This window comes from Pygoscelis adeliae, unplaced genomic scaffold, assembly GCF_000699105.1.
Source record: "Pygoscelis adeliae isolate BGI_AS28 unplaced genomic scaffold, ASM69910v1 Scaffold286, whole genome shotgun sequence".
Lineage (NCBI taxonomy): Eukaryota > Metazoa > Chordata > Aves > Sphenisciformes > Spheniscidae > Pygoscelis > Pygoscelis adeliae.
Window position 1 is genome coordinate 6,494,612 of NW_008825076.1, and position 18,846 is coordinate 6,513,457.

At 33.5% G+C, this 18,846-nt stretch overlaps 1 protein-coding gene across 1 annotated transcript in view; it reads right to left on the bottom strand.

Annotated features, from left to right (window-relative positions):
* Positions 1-17,835, bottom strand: part of SYCP2 (synaptonemal complex protein 2) — a 29,103-nt gene extending 11,268 nt beyond the window's left edge. Inside the window, 28 exon segments of the mRNA XM_009326872.1 lie at positions 390-447; positions 555-619; positions 1,236-1,266; positions 2,049-2,167; positions 2,678-2,861; positions 2,863-2,927; positions 2,930-3,024; positions 3,116-3,252; positions 3,999-4,056; positions 4,161-4,233; positions 4,364-4,459; positions 5,224-5,342; positions 5,871-5,970; positions 7,057-7,212; positions 8,636-8,784; positions 9,522-9,582; positions 10,077-10,172; positions 10,391-10,436; positions 11,468-11,520; positions 11,599-11,741; positions 12,386-12,420; positions 12,997-13,085; positions 13,934-14,019; positions 14,988-15,012; positions 15,553-15,657; positions 16,610-16,738; positions 16,982-17,122; positions 17,812-17,835. Coding sequence (XP_009325147.1) covers positions 390-447; positions 555-619; positions 1,236-1,266; positions 2,049-2,167; positions 2,678-2,861; positions 2,863-2,927; positions 2,930-3,024; positions 3,116-3,252; positions 3,999-4,056; positions 4,161-4,233; positions 4,364-4,459; positions 5,224-5,342; positions 5,871-5,970; positions 7,057-7,212; positions 8,636-8,784; positions 9,522-9,582; positions 10,077-10,172; positions 10,391-10,436; positions 11,468-11,520; positions 11,599-11,741; positions 12,386-12,420; positions 12,997-13,085; positions 13,934-14,019; positions 14,988-15,012; positions 15,553-15,657; positions 16,610-16,738; positions 16,982-17,122; positions 17,812-17,835 — 2,538 coding nt within the window.
* Between the last annotated feature and the right edge of the window lie 1,011 nt (positions 17,836-18,846).

Below are 18,846 nucleotides of genomic sequence, written 5' to 3' on the forward strand. Positions count from 1 at the left end.
GGAGCAAATCTATTTCTTGTCTTCTGCTTTTATCTTACCTAGATTTTCTTTTTACTCAAACATCTGGGCAAAAATGTCTTTACAATGGGAATTGGAAGGATGGCAATAATGCTTTCAGGATAATAGGATAATTTAAAAATAATGATACTCCTAACAAACTGTTTTATTCTTAATTCAGGAAAACACCGTAATAGCTTTAAGTGGCCAGAACCTTAGGATAGCTCTGAAAGTGACGGAGGTATTTACATGGCAAACCTTTTTCCCCACTTCGTTCAGTGATATAATTTGAATTTTTAAGATGTTAACTATACTTTCAGTAGACATAATTTAAGTTGTCTGAGCTCCTTTATATTCTATTCATAACATATCAGTTTCAGTTATATTCTTACTCCAAGCTTTATTGTAGGCTCATCAAACCCACTGATGTTAAAGTTGTAGACATCATCCCTGTCAAACAGACACACAGATCAATTTTGTGACTGAATTAATGAACATTTCACAAAGTTAGGTATGGGTAATTCGAAATTTTGTTTGAAAGTGTTTTAACTACTTACATAATATGTCCAGCAGTTGTATTAAGAAAAGTAGTGGTTTTCAGGTTTCTATCCTGAACTTCTTCCTATACATAAATAAAAAGTTAACTCATATGTCAAATTTGGACTATGCATTCATACACACTATCATCTCAAAAAGCAAGTTCCTCATCATGCACGTATGAAATAACCTAGCAGTTGCTCAGACTTCCACTTGATTAGCAACAGTGCAATAAGGCAAAAGGGGACAAGAGCTAGTAGAAACTAACTTTTAGAATTTATCCTTTAAGGGTATCAACAAAACCTCAGAATTTTTTTCCCCCAAAACATTAAGACTAATTTCTGTGTCCTGGCTATATCCCATTTAAGGATTCTATAATCTCATTTACTATAATATTTTTATTCTAAATATTTAGCATTGCCATGTTCAAAAGGAACAGATTCAATTATATAATATGTAAACAGAAATTAATTTGGGTTTCACTGGCTGATAGTTGCCTGTAAAGATATTATTCCACATAAGTAAATATATAAAAAAGTATTTTAAGTATATACAGTCAATGCATAATTAACATTAACATCTACAGATATTTAACATTCAGTGATATTTGTGAACTTTCGCTTTACATCTACTAGCTACCACCATATATGTACATATATCTGATATGAAAAAAATTTCCAACAAAAGCAGTAATATGTTACCTTAGAAACACAGGATTTATTTATATGTGGCCTAAAAAAATAACGATACATTTTGTTAAATGCTAATTAGAATATATGCATTAGAATAAATAAAAGCCTCGTCAAACACAACAAATTTATTCATGCATTTAAATACAAAAACAAGTGGATTGAAAGACATCAGCCCCTTTCATTTTTGTGCACTAGAAAAATTCATTCCACATCACACAACTATACTGCAGGTTCTGCATGTCTTCCAAGTCCCCATCCGGAAGATTTAAAAGGTGACGTAGCCTAACTATTCTAGTCCTTTGTCATCCAGTTACAATCAAACATGGAAAGCACGTAATTATATGTAAAGTATGTCTCCAAGCATCAGTTCCAGCAGGGTAAGACTAATTTTCTTATTTAAGAATTCGTTAAATTTAAACTCTCTAACAGTCAACTCTTTCAGGAAGAGAGAAAACTAGGAACTTTAGATAATCAGAATTGATGACTGAATCCAAGTTTGACCCCCAAACTGTGATGATAGGATGGAGACACCCAACATGCGCAGTGCCCATGAACTATCCCAGTTAAATTCTCTCCATGAAACGTGTTCTGAGTGAGTGAATGAGCAAAAGACCACTGAATAAAGTTTCTAACAGCCTTTGTTATTTCAACTACTGGAACTATTGGACTACTAGTCTCCTACTTTTCAGTACAATACGGTTTATCAGAAGTGAAGAAAGGATTCGGGTGAAAGCAGGATGTGAAATAACTGTAGACAGAAGTCACAGACAAAGCCACATGCACAAAAAGAATAAGCACAAAAGTAAATAGTTCACATCATACCTGTTAAAACCTAAGGAGTCTCTTGCTTTGCTTTTCTCATCAGTCTTTACTTTATATCTGCCACTGATTTTACTAATTAGTGATTTTGTTGCATCTGTCATTTCTTTAGACTTTGTTTTCTATAAAAATAGAGTTTAAGACTCAACTTTGAACCCATTCAACAGAAGTGCAAGGCTGCAAACAGAACTACAGGTTCCCAACAATCACCTAAACTTCATTAAATGTCTTCTAGATGTACTAAATCACACTCCTTTGAAAACTATTTTCCCTTGCATTGCCCAAACAGCAAGCAATAAAACATCAGTTTAGCACATATTTTCTTTTAAATACTGTGGTTTTGTGTACTACAACATTTGAAAGTTAATGAAGAAGTGCATGGGAAGCGCCAGTTGGTGCTTATTTAAGAATTATTTTTTAAAAAAGAAATTCAGAGTAAACTAATCTTAAACAGGTCACACTGAAAAAAGTAAACGGTGAAGCTGACATTACTTAATTCACTCGCTATTAGCGGAAAGTCAATTAAAACTAAGTTTGTGACTAAATGAAAGTAAAATACAAATTTTGGAACACTGGCAATTTGACAATTCTCTTAATTACAAGTCAAAGAAATGAAGGTAAGAAACTCTCACCGTCTTTGATTGTTTTGGATTTGCAGTCTCTTTTCTAAAGAGAACGTCAGGTTCCTCTTTTGTAAAATCAGAACACAAAAATGTTTCGGATGCTCTAGCTGAAAGAAATGTTTTAAATCGTGTTTCAGTAGTAGGTTAAATATTTTTCCCTTTTGTACTTAACAGTTTCTGTTCCACATGATTAACACTCTGACTGTCCACTAAGTATTTTGCAGTTTTCTTCTCTCATGGTATCAATTTAATTTTCTTGGTTTTCTTCTCTTTTTTAATTTCTTTATCTGGAGAGATACTTCAAAAAATTGAACAAAAAGCTTTTTGTTTCACAGTTCTTTCACTAACAACAGAAACTAATACGGGGGCGGGGGGAAGCAGAGTTGTAGGTTAAAAATTCACCTGAAACATTTTTAACACTAGCAGTTAACAAAGCGTGAACATAACCTGGATGGGATGTATGCGCCAATGATGGATTTAGCTTTTGCTTGTCACCAGTTGTTATATTCTTCTCAGGAACAGAGAATGCTCTTTTTTTCCATGTTTTGGTTTTATCAAAAGAACTCTCCAAAAGACCAGGCAGCCTAACAAAGATAATACCATCTTATTACCAGTGAACTGTAGAAAGTGAATCTTAATTATAATAAACATGCATCACAAAATAGGAAAATAGTGATATCTTGTAGATATCAATGCATTTTACATTGGTACCTAAGCCTGCTACCATTGTTCAATTAACCAAAGCATTGTAAAATGGCAAACCTTCAGAAACAACATGTATTTTTAAGTCAACTTCAAAAAGGCAACAACATCCTACGGCCATCATTAAACCGTGAACGTACGTAACTCTGTGGTGTGTCAAATCCACTACTTTTTATGGCACAGTTTACTTATGTAAACCCATATGTCATTTGTATTTTACCTTCTGATGTCATCTGAAAGAATTACTCTCCTTTGTTAATAATAAAGCTTACTTAAACTCCTACTTTGACCTTGTTAATGAGTACTATTTTCATAAACAGATTCACCAGTTTAAAGTCTTCGATTAAGACAACAGAATAGTATTGTTCATTAAATAGTCCTAGCAAATACATATAAGAGTGCTAGTTTGGTGCCATGAATTTCAGAATAAAAAAAATAAAACATAATAAAAATGACCTGACTTACACAGCCAACAGCTCTTAATGCAACTCTCAGGGAAGACAAGACAATTAAATTCTGGTATTTTCTGAAACTATGGAACAAAATTTCAATTCTGGCAATACTTGAAAATATTCCCTTCAAGGTGAGTGACAACAACAGTGACTTGGTATTCTTTTCCAATACTTACAAAGGTTTGTTGCTTCTCCCTGCTGACTGAGAATCAGGAACAATATCTAACGCTTCATCTAAATGAGACATTAATTTAGTATCAATTATTATTACAAAAGAAATGGAAAAAGTTAAAGTAATTTTAAAAGTAAAGGCTATCAATACTTGTAAAATTACTTGCCTAAAGTTTGCTTTTGTGTGGCCCCAATTTCTGCCTCTTGTATCATGTCTAAAACTTCTTCAGCACACACTCGCTACGGTAGGATAACACCCAAAAGAAAACATTAGCGTAGGACTATAAACAGTATAACCTCATAAACTCATATTTTCCCTAATAAAATATGACATTATTTTTTCATTTCATAGAAATGCTGAGTCCAGTACCTTTTCAGGTACTTTTGCATCCTTTCTGTTATTTGACTTCCTGATCTTCTGTTCTGTTTCACAAAATTCATTGTCTAGCGTACATCTTTGCCCACTCTAAAAAGCATAAGTAACACTGACAATTACAATCCATAAAAGCAAAAAGAAGTAAAATTCTCCTAGAAAGTAACACTTGAAATAACCTAAACTACACATTCTCTATGTTAAAGCCTTTTTCTAAAGCATAGCTATATCAAAAAATGCTTCAGAATCCCGTAGGTCCAGGATTTGACCTGAATCTGACCCAGAAAGACATTTAGAACCAGAAATAAAATTGTTACTTTGAAGTCTTTGTTCAGCTGGAACAGAAGCAAACATAGATATACTCAAACTGCAGTTCAGTGACACCTATGTAGTTTTGTTTGATTTTAGTGAATACCTAATAAAAAATACACTAAAAATGATGCTATAATTGCTATAACCTGAAGACTTTAACACTTCACAACTATAGCTGAATGTATTATACGTTTTGAAGAGTATTTCAACACTGCACAATTAATTTGAGATTCTGTGCATACACCATTCTCATACACAAAGGAAGAATTGTGGTTCCAGTAAAAGCAAGTTAGCTCTGGGGTCAGAACTGCTGAGTGAATGCAAATTTTGGCTAATTCTGTAAGAGTTCAGTGTGACTTTAGACATATTAAACCTGAAATCCAGAGGACAAAAAAACATTATGCAAGGAAGTAAGAGACACTATTTTCTAAAAGTGAGTCGCTGACTGCGTAACTCTCGCTCTTTAAAATACAAATTAGGAACAAATTAGAATAGAAATTAATGTTATTCTAAGTAAAAGACTTAGCTACAGATGACATGCATACTCCGGTAGGTTCTTGATAGAAATTCTTTGTTCTGGTCTCATTTATTGCATTATTGTTAGACCTTTCAGCAGAGCTCATCATTTCCAAAGGTAGTTTAAATCGTCCTTTACAAGGAGTGGCTGAAAACAAACCAGAGACATGTTAGAATTCTACCATTTCTTCTATTATGATTACTGTGCTGCCTGTGACATCAATATGAAGAGTTTTGCCCATGATCACATCTATTCCATAAACTTTAAAAAAAGTTGGCTACTATTTATATCAACTCATTATGTACCTTTTATAGTTCTGTTGATTTCAATTAAGTTACATGGAGGTTAATGAGCCCATAGACTCATAGTTTTAGGTCTTCTAATTGATTGCTGACTTCTCAGCTTGCTCCAGCACAAACAGCTGACTGGCAGCAGCCGTAAAAACGATAGGTGGCCTTCAGCTGTTTGGAATGCATGTGCAGCTACTATCCTGCATCACGTCTATGGACCAGTAACAAGTGGCCCAGTTTAAAAATTTCAAGTTTAAAGCACCTGCTAGGGAGATTTTATAAGGTCTACTTTTCATTTCCAGCTCTGCAAAGGATCACAGTTTATGCGTGTATTTCAAAGACGATTTATAACATATTTTTACCCTGAAAGTACTTGTAAACTTACGTGTGCTAACAAATACCAGTGGACTCCTTGTGGAAAATCTTGTAGTTGCAGGAATAAGCACGGATGCTTCAGAGACTTTCCTTTTGCAAGATGTAGTTATCTTGAGGAACAGAAAAAAATTTGACCGTAATACACAGATTTGAGGATGGCAACACAAAATTTTAGAAAAATCTATTTCCAAGAGTCTTTTGACACTTTATTATTGGAATGTCAGTTGCTGTTGCTGCACACATCAATGTAATGTGATTTTTATGCAGTTCCCTTTTTAGAGCAAGTTGACTAAAATACTTGAATTATATAATACTTAAACCTAACGTATTTAAACTGAGATCAGTGATTGTTCTTTTCTAAATTAATGCAATAAAGTATGGACAAATCCTGTCCCTTGTTAACAATCAAAGTAACAAGATGATTCCCAGGAGTTCCTGCAAAGCTATCACATAAGCTATAAACCAGCAGAACCTCAAGAACAGGTTTACTAGACTACTGCTAGCAAGACATGCACTGCATGTCTGTTGCACAACAAAGACACGGTGACACTGCTTCATCTCTTCCCCCATCCCTAGTATATCTGTAGTTAGTCCTAGTATAACCATAATACATTTATAACTTTAGAATGACCGTGGGGCAAAAGAAACACCAGGCTTAATGAATTGGGCTCCTCTCAGTTTAAACCAGAGAATCATATGCATAGGAGCAGTCCCGTGAAATCGTGATTTGAATAACCAGGATACAGGATTCATCTTGACAACCATATGCTTTTTTGTAATCAGTCTTTGTGAATGCCAAGCCTACAGGACTTGTCTCTAATTACAGCTATTACCATTGCTGATCATTGGTAGCTCTCCAGAGGCTATACTAGACTTCCGCACATCGTAAGAGATCTAAGCATATCTTGAGAACATTTCTCTTTAAAGAGAACGTTCTTTAGACTATTATGCTCTGAGAATTTACAATTGCTTTTAATTTTGTCACATTGTTATAGTTCCAATACACATAATAATGAGAAGTTTTTTTGCAAAGGGATTTATATAGCCATGTCAAGTCATAAGAAAAACAATCAAACCCTGTATTAATTATATTCCAACTGTAAAGAAACAGGGGTTTTATATTATAAAATATGATAAATATTTAAATTGACTTGTATTTTTGATGTACTCTTTTCTGTTTTTATAATCCCACTTACCTTGGAGGAACCACCTCTGCATTTTTCTTGATTGTTATTTTTATTCAGAGTCCTCAAAGTTCCAGGAAGTTGCTGGGTTTTATACTTACTGAGTTTCTCCTCTTCTTCAGATTTTTCTTCCAAACATGGTGACAACTGACTTTCTGGTACCAGAACCTATATAGTATTTTGGATTTTTAAAATTTTTAGACAATATTTGGATTTTATTGTGTTTTATATTTATACAAACACACACAGAGCAACTTCTTCATCCTAATAACACATACCTCATTATAGATTTTGATAAACTTCAGAGCTTATATACTTTTAGTTTGCAAAGCATCCAACCTAACTGTTATTTTCAGTAACAAGGATGGGTTACCAAATCACAATTCACATAAAAACTTCCCCTGTGTATATTTGTCTGCAGTATTCCATGATTTAGATATTAATATTATTATCTCCCCAAATATACAATACATACTTACTAGAAATCACTTAACTGGTTTTAGAGTTATCTTTACTTATTGACATTTTAAAAGTCCTTGTTTTTATGGTGAATGATTATAAATTAGCTAAGAATCAGACTAAATATAAAAAACCAAGAAAACAACCATCTCAGCATACTGAAGTAAAATACCTGTGATCCGCTTTCATCAAAGACGACATGTACAGCTGTTTTGGCAACCGATGCAGACTGCTTCTTACTAAAGCCCTACAAAGTCAGTAACCATCTATGTAAAATATACACTTCGCTCACTTTTTTTAAACAAGAAACAGAAAGAAAATATTTAAGTCAGAGATCGTAAGTGTCTGAAATCAGGTTATAGGGGAAAAGAGATTCTACAAGCTCACAGCAGTTCCATTCCTCACGAGTTTCTCAGTCAGTCAGAGTTCAGGGCAAAGTAGTTTGTCACAAGCAGTAAGGAGTAAGCTATGGCTTGCTAAAAATTTTTTATTAAATGAGTAAATTCATAAGAGTGGTAAGCATACTGCAAAATGGGATAGCTAATGAATAATTTCTGAAAGACTTCCATATTTGGAAGCATCCAGTTCTTGTGTTTCTGGAAAATTATATATGCAAAACTTGACATTAAGCTCTGGTGATGCCTTTCCAGCCAGTTATTTTTTGTTGCAATTAATTTTAAATCTTAGAATCATAGAATCATTTAGGTTGGAAAAGACCCTTAAGATCATCGAGTCCAACCGTTAACCTGGCACTGCCAAGTCCACCACTAAACCGTGTCCCTGAGCACCGCATCTACGTGTCTTTCAAATACCTCCAGGGACGGTGACTCCACCACTTCCCTGGGCAGCCTGTTCCAATGCTTGACAACCCTTTCGGTGAAGAAAGTTTTCCTAATATCCAATCTAAACCTCCCCTGGCGCAACTTGAGGCCGTTTCCTCTTGTCCTTATTAGGCATCTTTACCGAAGCGTAACATACTGTGGGAGAAATGCTGTTCTGTAGTGGCGATGTTAATCAGAAACTCTCAGTATAAATAGATAGCAATAATCACAGCTATAACAACATTTATATGGGAATGAGACATTTATTTTGAATCAATTAAAAACTATTCAAAAAGGTGTTTAAATCTTACCTTACACTTACTACATCCATAAATCTTTCTGGTTACATCTTTGATTTCCAAGATAGAATCAAAATATAAAAAAAATTTCTCTCCTTCTTGATTACCCACATTCATCGGGCTTTTTAGATCTATTGTTAATAATTTCTTTGAATCTTTTTCTGGACAAAAACAAAATTTGAAAAGTAGTTTCATTACAATTTAACATCTCCTCATATAATGCTTGTAAATATATGAAACTTACTTGTATTCTTCAATTCAGCTATTAAGATGTACATTTTTGTTTAATTCACTCTAACCTACAATAAATTTTATTAGTGAAACAGTTCAAGATTCAATCTTTTAGAAATACTTATTCTGTATGTTATCCTGTAGAATTTTCTGTGAAGGTTATTTACTAGAGCTGCAGACAAATTACAGATATTTACAAAACTATTCTAACTAGTTTAGAAGGAACATTATTAAATGTCATTGTCTTATGCCTTATTTTGCATTGAAATAACTATAACACTGGCACAGGTTGCCCAGAGAGGTGGTGGATGCCCCATCCCTGGAGACATTCAAGGTCAGGTTGAACGGGGCTCTGAGCAACCTGATCTAGTTGAAGATGTCCCTGCCCACGGCAGGGGAGTTGGACTAGATGACCTTTAGAGGTCCCTTCCAACCCAAACTATTCTATGATAAGACATTCTTTTAAAATTATTTTAATAAAATCACACCTGCATGCCTAAAATGCAAATGTGACTACAGTGCAATTTTATCCCTGATAAAGCCAGTACCTATAATATTTTAAGTGGGAATTTTGCTTTGCTGAGAATTAAGCCAGTACTTTAGGATTACTCAATTTGAAAATCCAAGTTAGTGTGTAACAAAAGGTCACATTTTTGAGTGCCAATACCTTCAAGGCTGTACAGGTCTACCTCTTCTTCTGATATAATGACCGTTTCCCACTGATGATCCTTATGTGAAAAATACATATTTTTAAAGCTAGAAAAGCATTCTATTACAATTAAATGAAGTGCAGTGATCAGAAAGTTATTCAGTGAGGACAAATTTTCAACTTTTTAAATCCTCTGTTACAAGGAGTGACAATGAACATATATGCTTCACTGATAACAGCAAACAATGTTTCAGAAGAGCTTTGGTAGAGACATTAATCTGAACAGTTGAGTCTCATATACAACAATTATAACTGCAATTTTGTAAATGGCTTCTTGTTCACGTGTGCATATGTTAAACTGTTTGCAAACAGTATTAGAAAGTCATTACTTTGAAACTGTTCAATCTAAGTACGTACACCAAATCTAGATTCTTCCCCCCCCGCCCCCTTCACACTATAGATGCACACATTAACTTCCACACGTTGATGTGGGGAAATAAATTTGATACACTTGAAAGAACGTGTATCTACTGCCTCAGAACAATTTAGTATGACAGACAAAAATTGGCTTACTTCATCATCTGCTGCCACATAGAAAGATATACTTCTGCTACCAACATTGAAATCAATCCAAAATTCTTCAAGATTTTCATCCAATGGTATCTGTAGCTAAAATAAAAAAATTAAGATAAGAGAGTAAGAGCTGAGAGCAATGATTTATACTAGGCTTTATGTTACAGTCTGACAAACTTTAAATACATGCACATCTGTATACTGCTAAAAAAAAATATTTACTTGATCCTTATTTTTCCTTAACTAGAAGGCAAAGAAATTCTTCAGATGCACAAATGAAAATCTGTGGATATATGATTAAGCCTGTAACTTACCTCATATTTATCAAGAGCTGCTGATAAACACGGATATGTAAAAACCCTGTAAGAAAAGGATATTTTTTCAAGTATACTAAAGTGTTGTAAATTTTTGCATATCTGAACAGCAACTGGATTGTGTTTTCAGCACAAAATTTGTGTGCTTTAGAGACTAAGAGATAACAACAGTCAAAAGAGCAGTCACTTGACCACACTTCTTCCCCAAAGGCAGTAACATGAAGTTTTATATATCCTCACAGTTAAAGCAGTGGCCTCAGACCTCTTGTCACTATGTTCATACTTCTAGCTTATCTGCTGATATTTTAAGAATTGTATTCAAATTGAATATACACCTGATATAAAGACATACCAGACAATCTCTTTGCTGTCATGACATAAAAGTAACATGCAGAGCATATCATATAGATAAGAATATATATAATCATATAGATAAGAAAAAACGTCGTATTTTCTCTTCCTTTTCGTATCCTATTTCTCTAGCAGATATTCTCATTGATCATTATCTCAATGTAAACATCCTAAAGCAATAAATACAGGAATATATACCAACAGATTACTAGCTATTGTTAGATGATATGTTTATTGAATTAATGAGTATCTCAGGATTTTGCAGCAGAACTAAATAGAATACAAAAACTAGCTCCTTATAAACATTTATTAAAGGAAGTGTAACATATGCTTTATATTGTTTAAGAATCTTTTCAAATGAATGTTCTTTATTTAGTGAAGTTCCTTCAAGCTGTTATCTAATAATCTGAAACTTACATTATGCTTGTCTTTTTTCCAAATATGGGAATTACATAAAATTAGCATCTTGATAGAGAAGACAGTATCAGTGACAATGTGCCAAAAGATGGTATTAATCAATCTCTTTACTATTTAATATTTTAAAAATATCTTAACTCTGCGTGGTTCCTTGACTCTATACCACAGCAATATTAGTCTTATTTGCTTCTATTATTTTAATTCAGAGTTTCCCGAAAAACAGTTTTTGTGATACGAAGGTTACTCCTGATGAATGGCCATAAAATCCAAAAAAAGAAAATACATTAGCTTTAAAAAATTCAGTTTTACCTTCTTTTGTCTCCAAGCATGCCATTCACTTGGTTAAGAAATTTTCTGCAATCCTATTAAAACACAGAAGTTTCTTAAAGAATTGTAAAATGGAAGTTTACCTCCCTGGAAATATTTTTCATATGACTTACTGTTTCAAACTCAGAATCTTTAATTCCTTTAAATGCATTGGACACAAACTCCATGGAAAACCACTGGCACGCCAATTCTCCTCTTTGTTTCTCTGATATCATTCTGCATAAAGCTTCTGTAATGGCTACTTGCAGGTCATAGTCTACAGCACAATACATTTTACAGGAACAGTAGTTTTAAAGATACTACTGGTGTGAAAAAAAATATTATTACGTAGGAAACTGGTATAAGCAGTTATACGAACAATTCATATTACGTATCACATTATACCCAAATAGGTAACCCATAAAGGATATATAGATAAACAACTAAGGGAATAAGGATGACTAAACATCTTGTGTTTCAAAATGAAGTTTCAGCCAAGCTTTCAAGGAATGTCAGAGCAACACTAGGCGTATAAGCAAGAGAGAAGAAGTTTTCAACTTTAACCTGTCTGAACTGGGAAATTGTTGGATACCAAAGTGATCCCTGAGAGAAGTTATAGTACTACTAAACATGGCTAGCACTTCACTACCCTCAAAGACTGACTTCCTCCTGAGCTTTTGCTATTTTAAAACTTACATTCTAGAGAAGAAAAGGACTGAAAACTTCAAAGAGTTAGCCATACACTGCATATATCTGAAACATTCCAGTTTGCAGACTGTTTTCATGCAGTATTTGTATTTTTCAGAGGACTGTAATCGCAACATTCTGCAGCTTCTAAATGTCTTCTCTGGATTTTTAATGGGTCTGCATGTAATTTTTAAGAAGCTCAATACTAAATTGCTTATTAAGTCCCATGCTCACCTCCAGCATCCAAAATTCTCCTCCCCATGTCACTCCTGTCAAACAAAGTAACATTTCAGCAAAATATGACAGCAACACAAAGCATAGAAGAAAAGTTTATTTAATTACAAGCTTTCAATGTATGAAACGAAACCCTGATTCCACTAAACTATTAGACTTCAAAGGGGTAAGTCTGTTATGCTAAGGATATACATCTGAAAGTGCTACTGGGGAAGTGAATCACCTGATATATATAATTTTTATTCTATTTATTTTTTGAAATGCTGTAAAAAAAATTTCCAAACATGAATAGCTTATCTTCCAGTGACTGATTCACTGTGCTTTACACACATTCTTGTATTCTTATAAATACGAGTTTAATTATTTTACAACAATTGGGATGAGAAGCAGCCTACACCCATATCAGGAAAGAGGTAAATTTAGGCTTGTAATGGAGAATAACCCATGAGAATACTTGCCCACAGCCACTACCACCGGCAACACAACAGCAAATGCAAAAGTGAGTTAAACAGGGACCAATCTGCATGCATTATAAACAGCCTTAGTAAAAACTGCCTTCCCAGCTATGCAAATGATGTAATGATATAAAAATTATACTGAAGATTACTTACATGACAAGCAACATTTCCTTTGTAGAAAATATCTTTTTCCTGGCATCTCGAGGCATGTTGTCAAGCATTAAATTAAGTTTTCTTACTACCTAAGAAGAGTGGAAAAAAGGGAGTAAGATTAAATACAAAATAAGTTGCTAAAGTTTAAGTTATTCTTATTTTGGGCCCTTGTAATATATTTCATACCACTGAAGAAAATAACATGCTTAAATAATTGCAAAACAAGAAAAGACAATGAGTTCTATCTGACCTTAAATGGTATTTATCTTAATATAACTACCTCAATTTCAAGAAATTACATTAGTTTTAATATGAACATCAGTTGTTGAAGGGTTATGTTTATCATTTGCAGGTTTAAATATAGAAAAAAAAACTTTCAAAGCTAGAGTTCTGTCTGCAGTTGATTGCTGAGCTAAACTGTACCTTAAATTTGCATTAAAAACCCTTTCCTTTGGGGATGTAGCCTTTACAAAAGACTTTTTTGTAACTTTCACTTTCTTTAGAGAGGAAAAAAAAACTGACCACCTTAGGTTACTAAAATAAATAGGAGAAATTTGCAGTATACTAGAAGGTATACAAATTTCCTGCAAGCATCTAAAGAATTTACAACCAACAATCTTAATCCTATTTATAGCAGTTGTAATAGAGCATATTATTTTCTACGCTTTTATACAGCTTTCTCACCAGGATCTTAATACCACTTTTTTGTAATTTACTGTCCAAAACAAAAATTATAGGTCAGTAATCTGAAACAAAAGAAAACCCAACATAAAAATGACAACAAACATTCTCAGAGAAACATTAAATCATCCTTCTGATACTAGAGCACTACAACATTCTCTTTTTTTGTAGCATCTGTACCGTTAAAATTACTATCTTCACAAAGTCTGTTGAAACACTAACCAGAAAACTGTTACTTAGAAAGAAGAATGTTTACCTGCTGCCGAACATAAATACTAATTCTTACATCAGCGATGAGGGTACATGTTCTCAGAACAAAGTTTTCTAGTATTTGCATTTTACCTAATGGACAGGAAAAAAATAAATTAAAGAGTTATCAAGAGTGTATTAGGGTGCCCCCTCATCAGCATTTGGAAAAAGATTCATTTTCATTTAGAAATAAAATATAGTATGCGTTCCTTTCCATATATTTATTATATGGATTACTAATATTTAAAAATAAACATCTTAAGCTTCATGGTTAAATGCATGATAGAATAGTTACTTCAATTTGTAGCAGATATGGCTCTTTATGATCTTTCTATTCCTGTGCAGCACTGCATAAGTCCCCTGGGCATGAGATCATTATTTTTAAAATATAATCAGATCAAATCTATAACTTAGCTCTCTGAGATGTAATTCAGACCCTGGAATTTATCTTCCCAGGGACAAGGAAATCAATCTTTCATTTTGATCGTGACAGCATAATGGTCTGTAGTGACTTTCTACCTAGTGCTATACTGAAAGGTAAGAGCAGCGTAACTTTCATGATAACAAGGTCAATAAAGAAGGACTACTGCGCTATGCTGAGCTATGACAGTAGCTTAGAAACAACATTCTTTTTAGGAAAAACTCGGTTCAGTTGCCATCTCTGAGGAGACTAGACTATCCTGCCTTTTTATTACTGACATCAACAAGTTACAAGGAAATCTGTCAGTAGCAAAACCTCAAATTAAACAATCAAAGTTACAGTTGTCATTCAAGCTTTTTTCACATGAATGAGAAACGTAGTCCTTTGTGTGCAGAACAGCCCTCTTGAGGAGAGGCCCTTTTCTGTTACAGTTTATTAGCTGAAGCATATAAACCTGGTGGTATATTTACATTAGTTCAAGAAACTTTTACCACCCTCATTATACATGTTTTTCTCAGAACTACCTTGCCTCATGATGGCTCCACAAGTAGTAAGAGTTAGCTTAACACTGCTAACTTTAAAATGTCCCTTTCAGAACACTTTAACTATCATATCTAGTGTACACTTTTTTTAAGCTCACCTTCAGGTCTGCTATCACATATAGCCTACAATAAAAAACAAAAGCCCCACATCATTTTGATACTAAAGCAAGTAATCAAAAAGCATTTAAGATTTTAAAATTATTTCATCCTTACTGAAGAACATGAGAGTCCTTCTAATACCAAGTGTGGTTTCCCAAAATTATATTTCAGTTAAATTTACGGAGATTATTTCCCCAATGACAAAAATTTTTATGAACAGAAGAAAACTCACAGATCTTATAAACTTGGGGTCCTGAAATTAGCATACTAATAATTTATGTAATCAAAATTAGACCAAGGTGTATTTTTTTTGTTCATTGAACACTTATGTTGTTGGGTTTTTTTAAATTTTATTTCATGATGCTAATCATGAACAGAAAACAAGTATGAACATAGGCAAACTATTTATCCAAAAAGACTTATAATCTATTTCAGAAACGACTGTAACATTAACTTTAGAAAGACATTAAATAGAAACACATTTGAAAGTCTCTTTGTTGCTAAACTAGTAATAATTATTTTGACAAATACACACAACGTATTTTATTATCAATATATTTTTACCAGCAACATGTTGAAGAAATCTTCAGCCAGACTTGTAAGCATTTCATTCTTTTCATTTCCTCTGACGATCAAAATTCCTTTTACCTTTTCAAACCAATTAACCATGTAAAGGGAAAATAAAAGTAAATCTATTTTAATAGCATGAAAAAGGACAAGTTTGTATCATACTTAAGTAAAACTATACAAATTATACAAAGCTTAAAATAACAGCAACAATGTTACCAGTCTGCTGAGCATACTTTAGCCCCAGACTGAAATTTTTCACTCACACTAAACAAATGTAGGTGATTTTAAATTAATGTAATTTCTGTAGCTGACTTTCTAACCAAAAACTAGAGATCTACTTCTACAACTGCCATCACAGACAAAAGAGCTGAAAATGGATAATGGATAATAGCTGAATGAAAAAGTATGTTTGTAGGTGTGAGTATAAGCACGAAGTTATCACCACACTTTTTTTTTTTTTTATTATTAAAGCGGTTGAGAATGCAATTGAGTAACACTCATCTGGCATTGCCATTAATTTACTTCAGTGAAATCTCTGGTGAAAGCAATATTTTTCAGTATATTTATTATGTTGAGTTACAAATGATTAACACATTCAACATGCAGGTTGAAATAACACAAAATAATCAGAATAGCACTATAGTCTGTTGAAAGAACAGATACAATATTGCTGTTGTAAGTATTAACAAAAAATTATTAAATTGCACCAGGAAATTCCAATTCTTGACGCAAAAGCAGTACAGCAATCTCCTATAAAAAGGTATCACCTTGTTGTAATTGCTGTAAGCATACCTAAATTAATTATATATTGCATAATTTGCAAAACCTTCACTGTGATAGAGCAGCATCACTTTTTAAGGAGCCACTTGTCAAAGAACATTTAAATCTGAATAATGTTTGTTGCAAAATTATGGGTAATTCTTAATTCAGAAACAATCAAGGACCAAATCGAATACTAAGCTCTTCAGCACTGAAGCATTACTTATGCATGCTTTATTAATTTTTTATATTTTTTTTTAGAAGTTCACATATGCTTTATGGTTTTACTTATCCTTCCAATAAGACCGTATTTTATCATTGCTGGGAGCCCATCTTCTCCTGCTATGCTGATTTTTTCCCCACATTTCTGAATAGAATTTAGTAAAGTGGAAATGCTTTTGACTTCTTGTTTGTCAAGTTCCTGAAATTGAAATTATAACATAAGCTTTAGTGTACAGTTCTAGAAGAACCTGTATTTAAACATACAGATGCCTTTTTCTTCTCAAAAGCCACCTTAATTGCAGCTTGAAGTAGAGATTTCATTCTTAAATTTTATTTCAGTTTTTCAAATCAACTGCTGGTATAAACCAAGCCAAATGAAAAAAGTCTTTTCCAGACTATTACAATGACAGTATAGATGATTCTGATGCAATTATTACATTACCCGACACAGAAGCTTGTCTAATTTGTTGACAAACTGTTTGCTGCATTTGTGAGAGACATTTTCACAGTCCTCTGTTGCCAGAAATTGTTCCAATAATTGGAAATCTTTTTTTCTTGTAGCTTCATCAATTAACTTTTCAAACTGTCAACAATAAAAGAAAACAGAGCAACTGTATTACTGTATGCTTAACACCGCTACTGATTTAACAAGATTTAACATAGGTTTTACGCAATCATCTGTTGCATTCCAAGCAAATATTCTGAACTACAAAATCATTAAATGTAAAACTGAAAGTACAGAACACCATACCTAATACATTAATCATGCAAATACTTATTCACTGAGTTTTTAATTATTTGCCAGTTTTCCTTACTGAATGTTTTTTCTTTCCTCATATTACAAATGCTTACGTAAGTGCTCCTTGTGTTAATACCCCTTCCTTAGTACATTTAATATTTTGCATTTCTAAGTTATCTATTAATGACTTTAAAAGATATATTTGAGGATTACTGCCTTTCTCAACTAATTTGCCAGTCTATTCTTTCTAAATCAATCGTAACCAGATTTCAACATTTTGATCTCAAGTATCATCCCACCTGATTCATATATGTCAAACGCATATGATTGATGTTTATTTTAATCAGTAACAATTTCCAGTTCCTCTTGCTCTCTACCCAGCTACTTAGCACTAACCTATGTCAGTGGAAAATTTCTTCCTACCGCATTCTTTGTCACACTGCAAATTTTACTTGTAATTAAATACCAGAAGAAGTGCTTTAAGCTAGTAATTAAAACAATCAGTACTCATATTCTGGTCCATAAGCACATACCTGCACCTCATTCCTGGCTGCCATTTTTGCAATTCATCTACTCAGCTGCATAAGAATGAAAACAATCATCACTTGACCAAAACACAATTCACTGACACAGACTTCAAATAGGTTTTGCAAACACATCAGTAATCAGTCAAAATACATTACAAATTCCAAAATTTGTCACTAGTATAAATACTATTTAAGAAACTAAACTAACTGGGCATATAAGGAAACATCCTTACATGGATAAACAATTGCTTAAAATAAAAGAGCATAAGGAATGATCAACTCTGGCAATGGAGGAACAGAGGGTCCTGCAGCAGAGACTCGGTATTTCTCAGTAAGAAAAGAGCATGAAGATGGCCAATTATACTGTCAACACCAGGTTATTCAGAACAGGTAAGTCAACAGCCGAGCTCCAGAAGGGCCTCGTTATAAATTATAGATTAAATCATTTAAGAAATATGTGATAAATGCATACAGGGAAAAAGCCTTCTTAATTATACATACAGTGATGGGCTCCGAGATGACTATTACCACCAAAAAGCAAGATCTTTTAGTTAGTTTTCTGAAAACATCGTCTTAACACTCAAGAGCAGACAAAAGTATTTTATTTGTTTTGAGACTTAACATGTAAAAAACCAACAAACTTTTTCATGCTTTGTATAAATTAAATCTACATTGACCAATCTACCATGTGCAGTTTTGGTCTCCCCATCCCAGAAATTACATAGAATTAGACAAAGCAAAGCGAAGGGAAACAACGATTAAAAACAGGGAACGATTTCTGTAGAACAAGCAACTGGGAACAGACACTAGTCATTTCTGTACTCCTAAGTAATACAGAAGTAACAAATACAGGGTGGTTTTTCTTTTTTTTTCCGACACAAGATGCAACAGCCTACGTTGAAGCCTTTGCTCTCACCTCACAGGCCTCCTGCCTGGTCAGACAGACCAGAGAAGAAAATATAAACCCTTTCCAGGTGCCTCCTTCTCGACGAGGGAGCGAGACCACCGCCCTCGAAACACACGCAGTCGCTGGCACCTCCC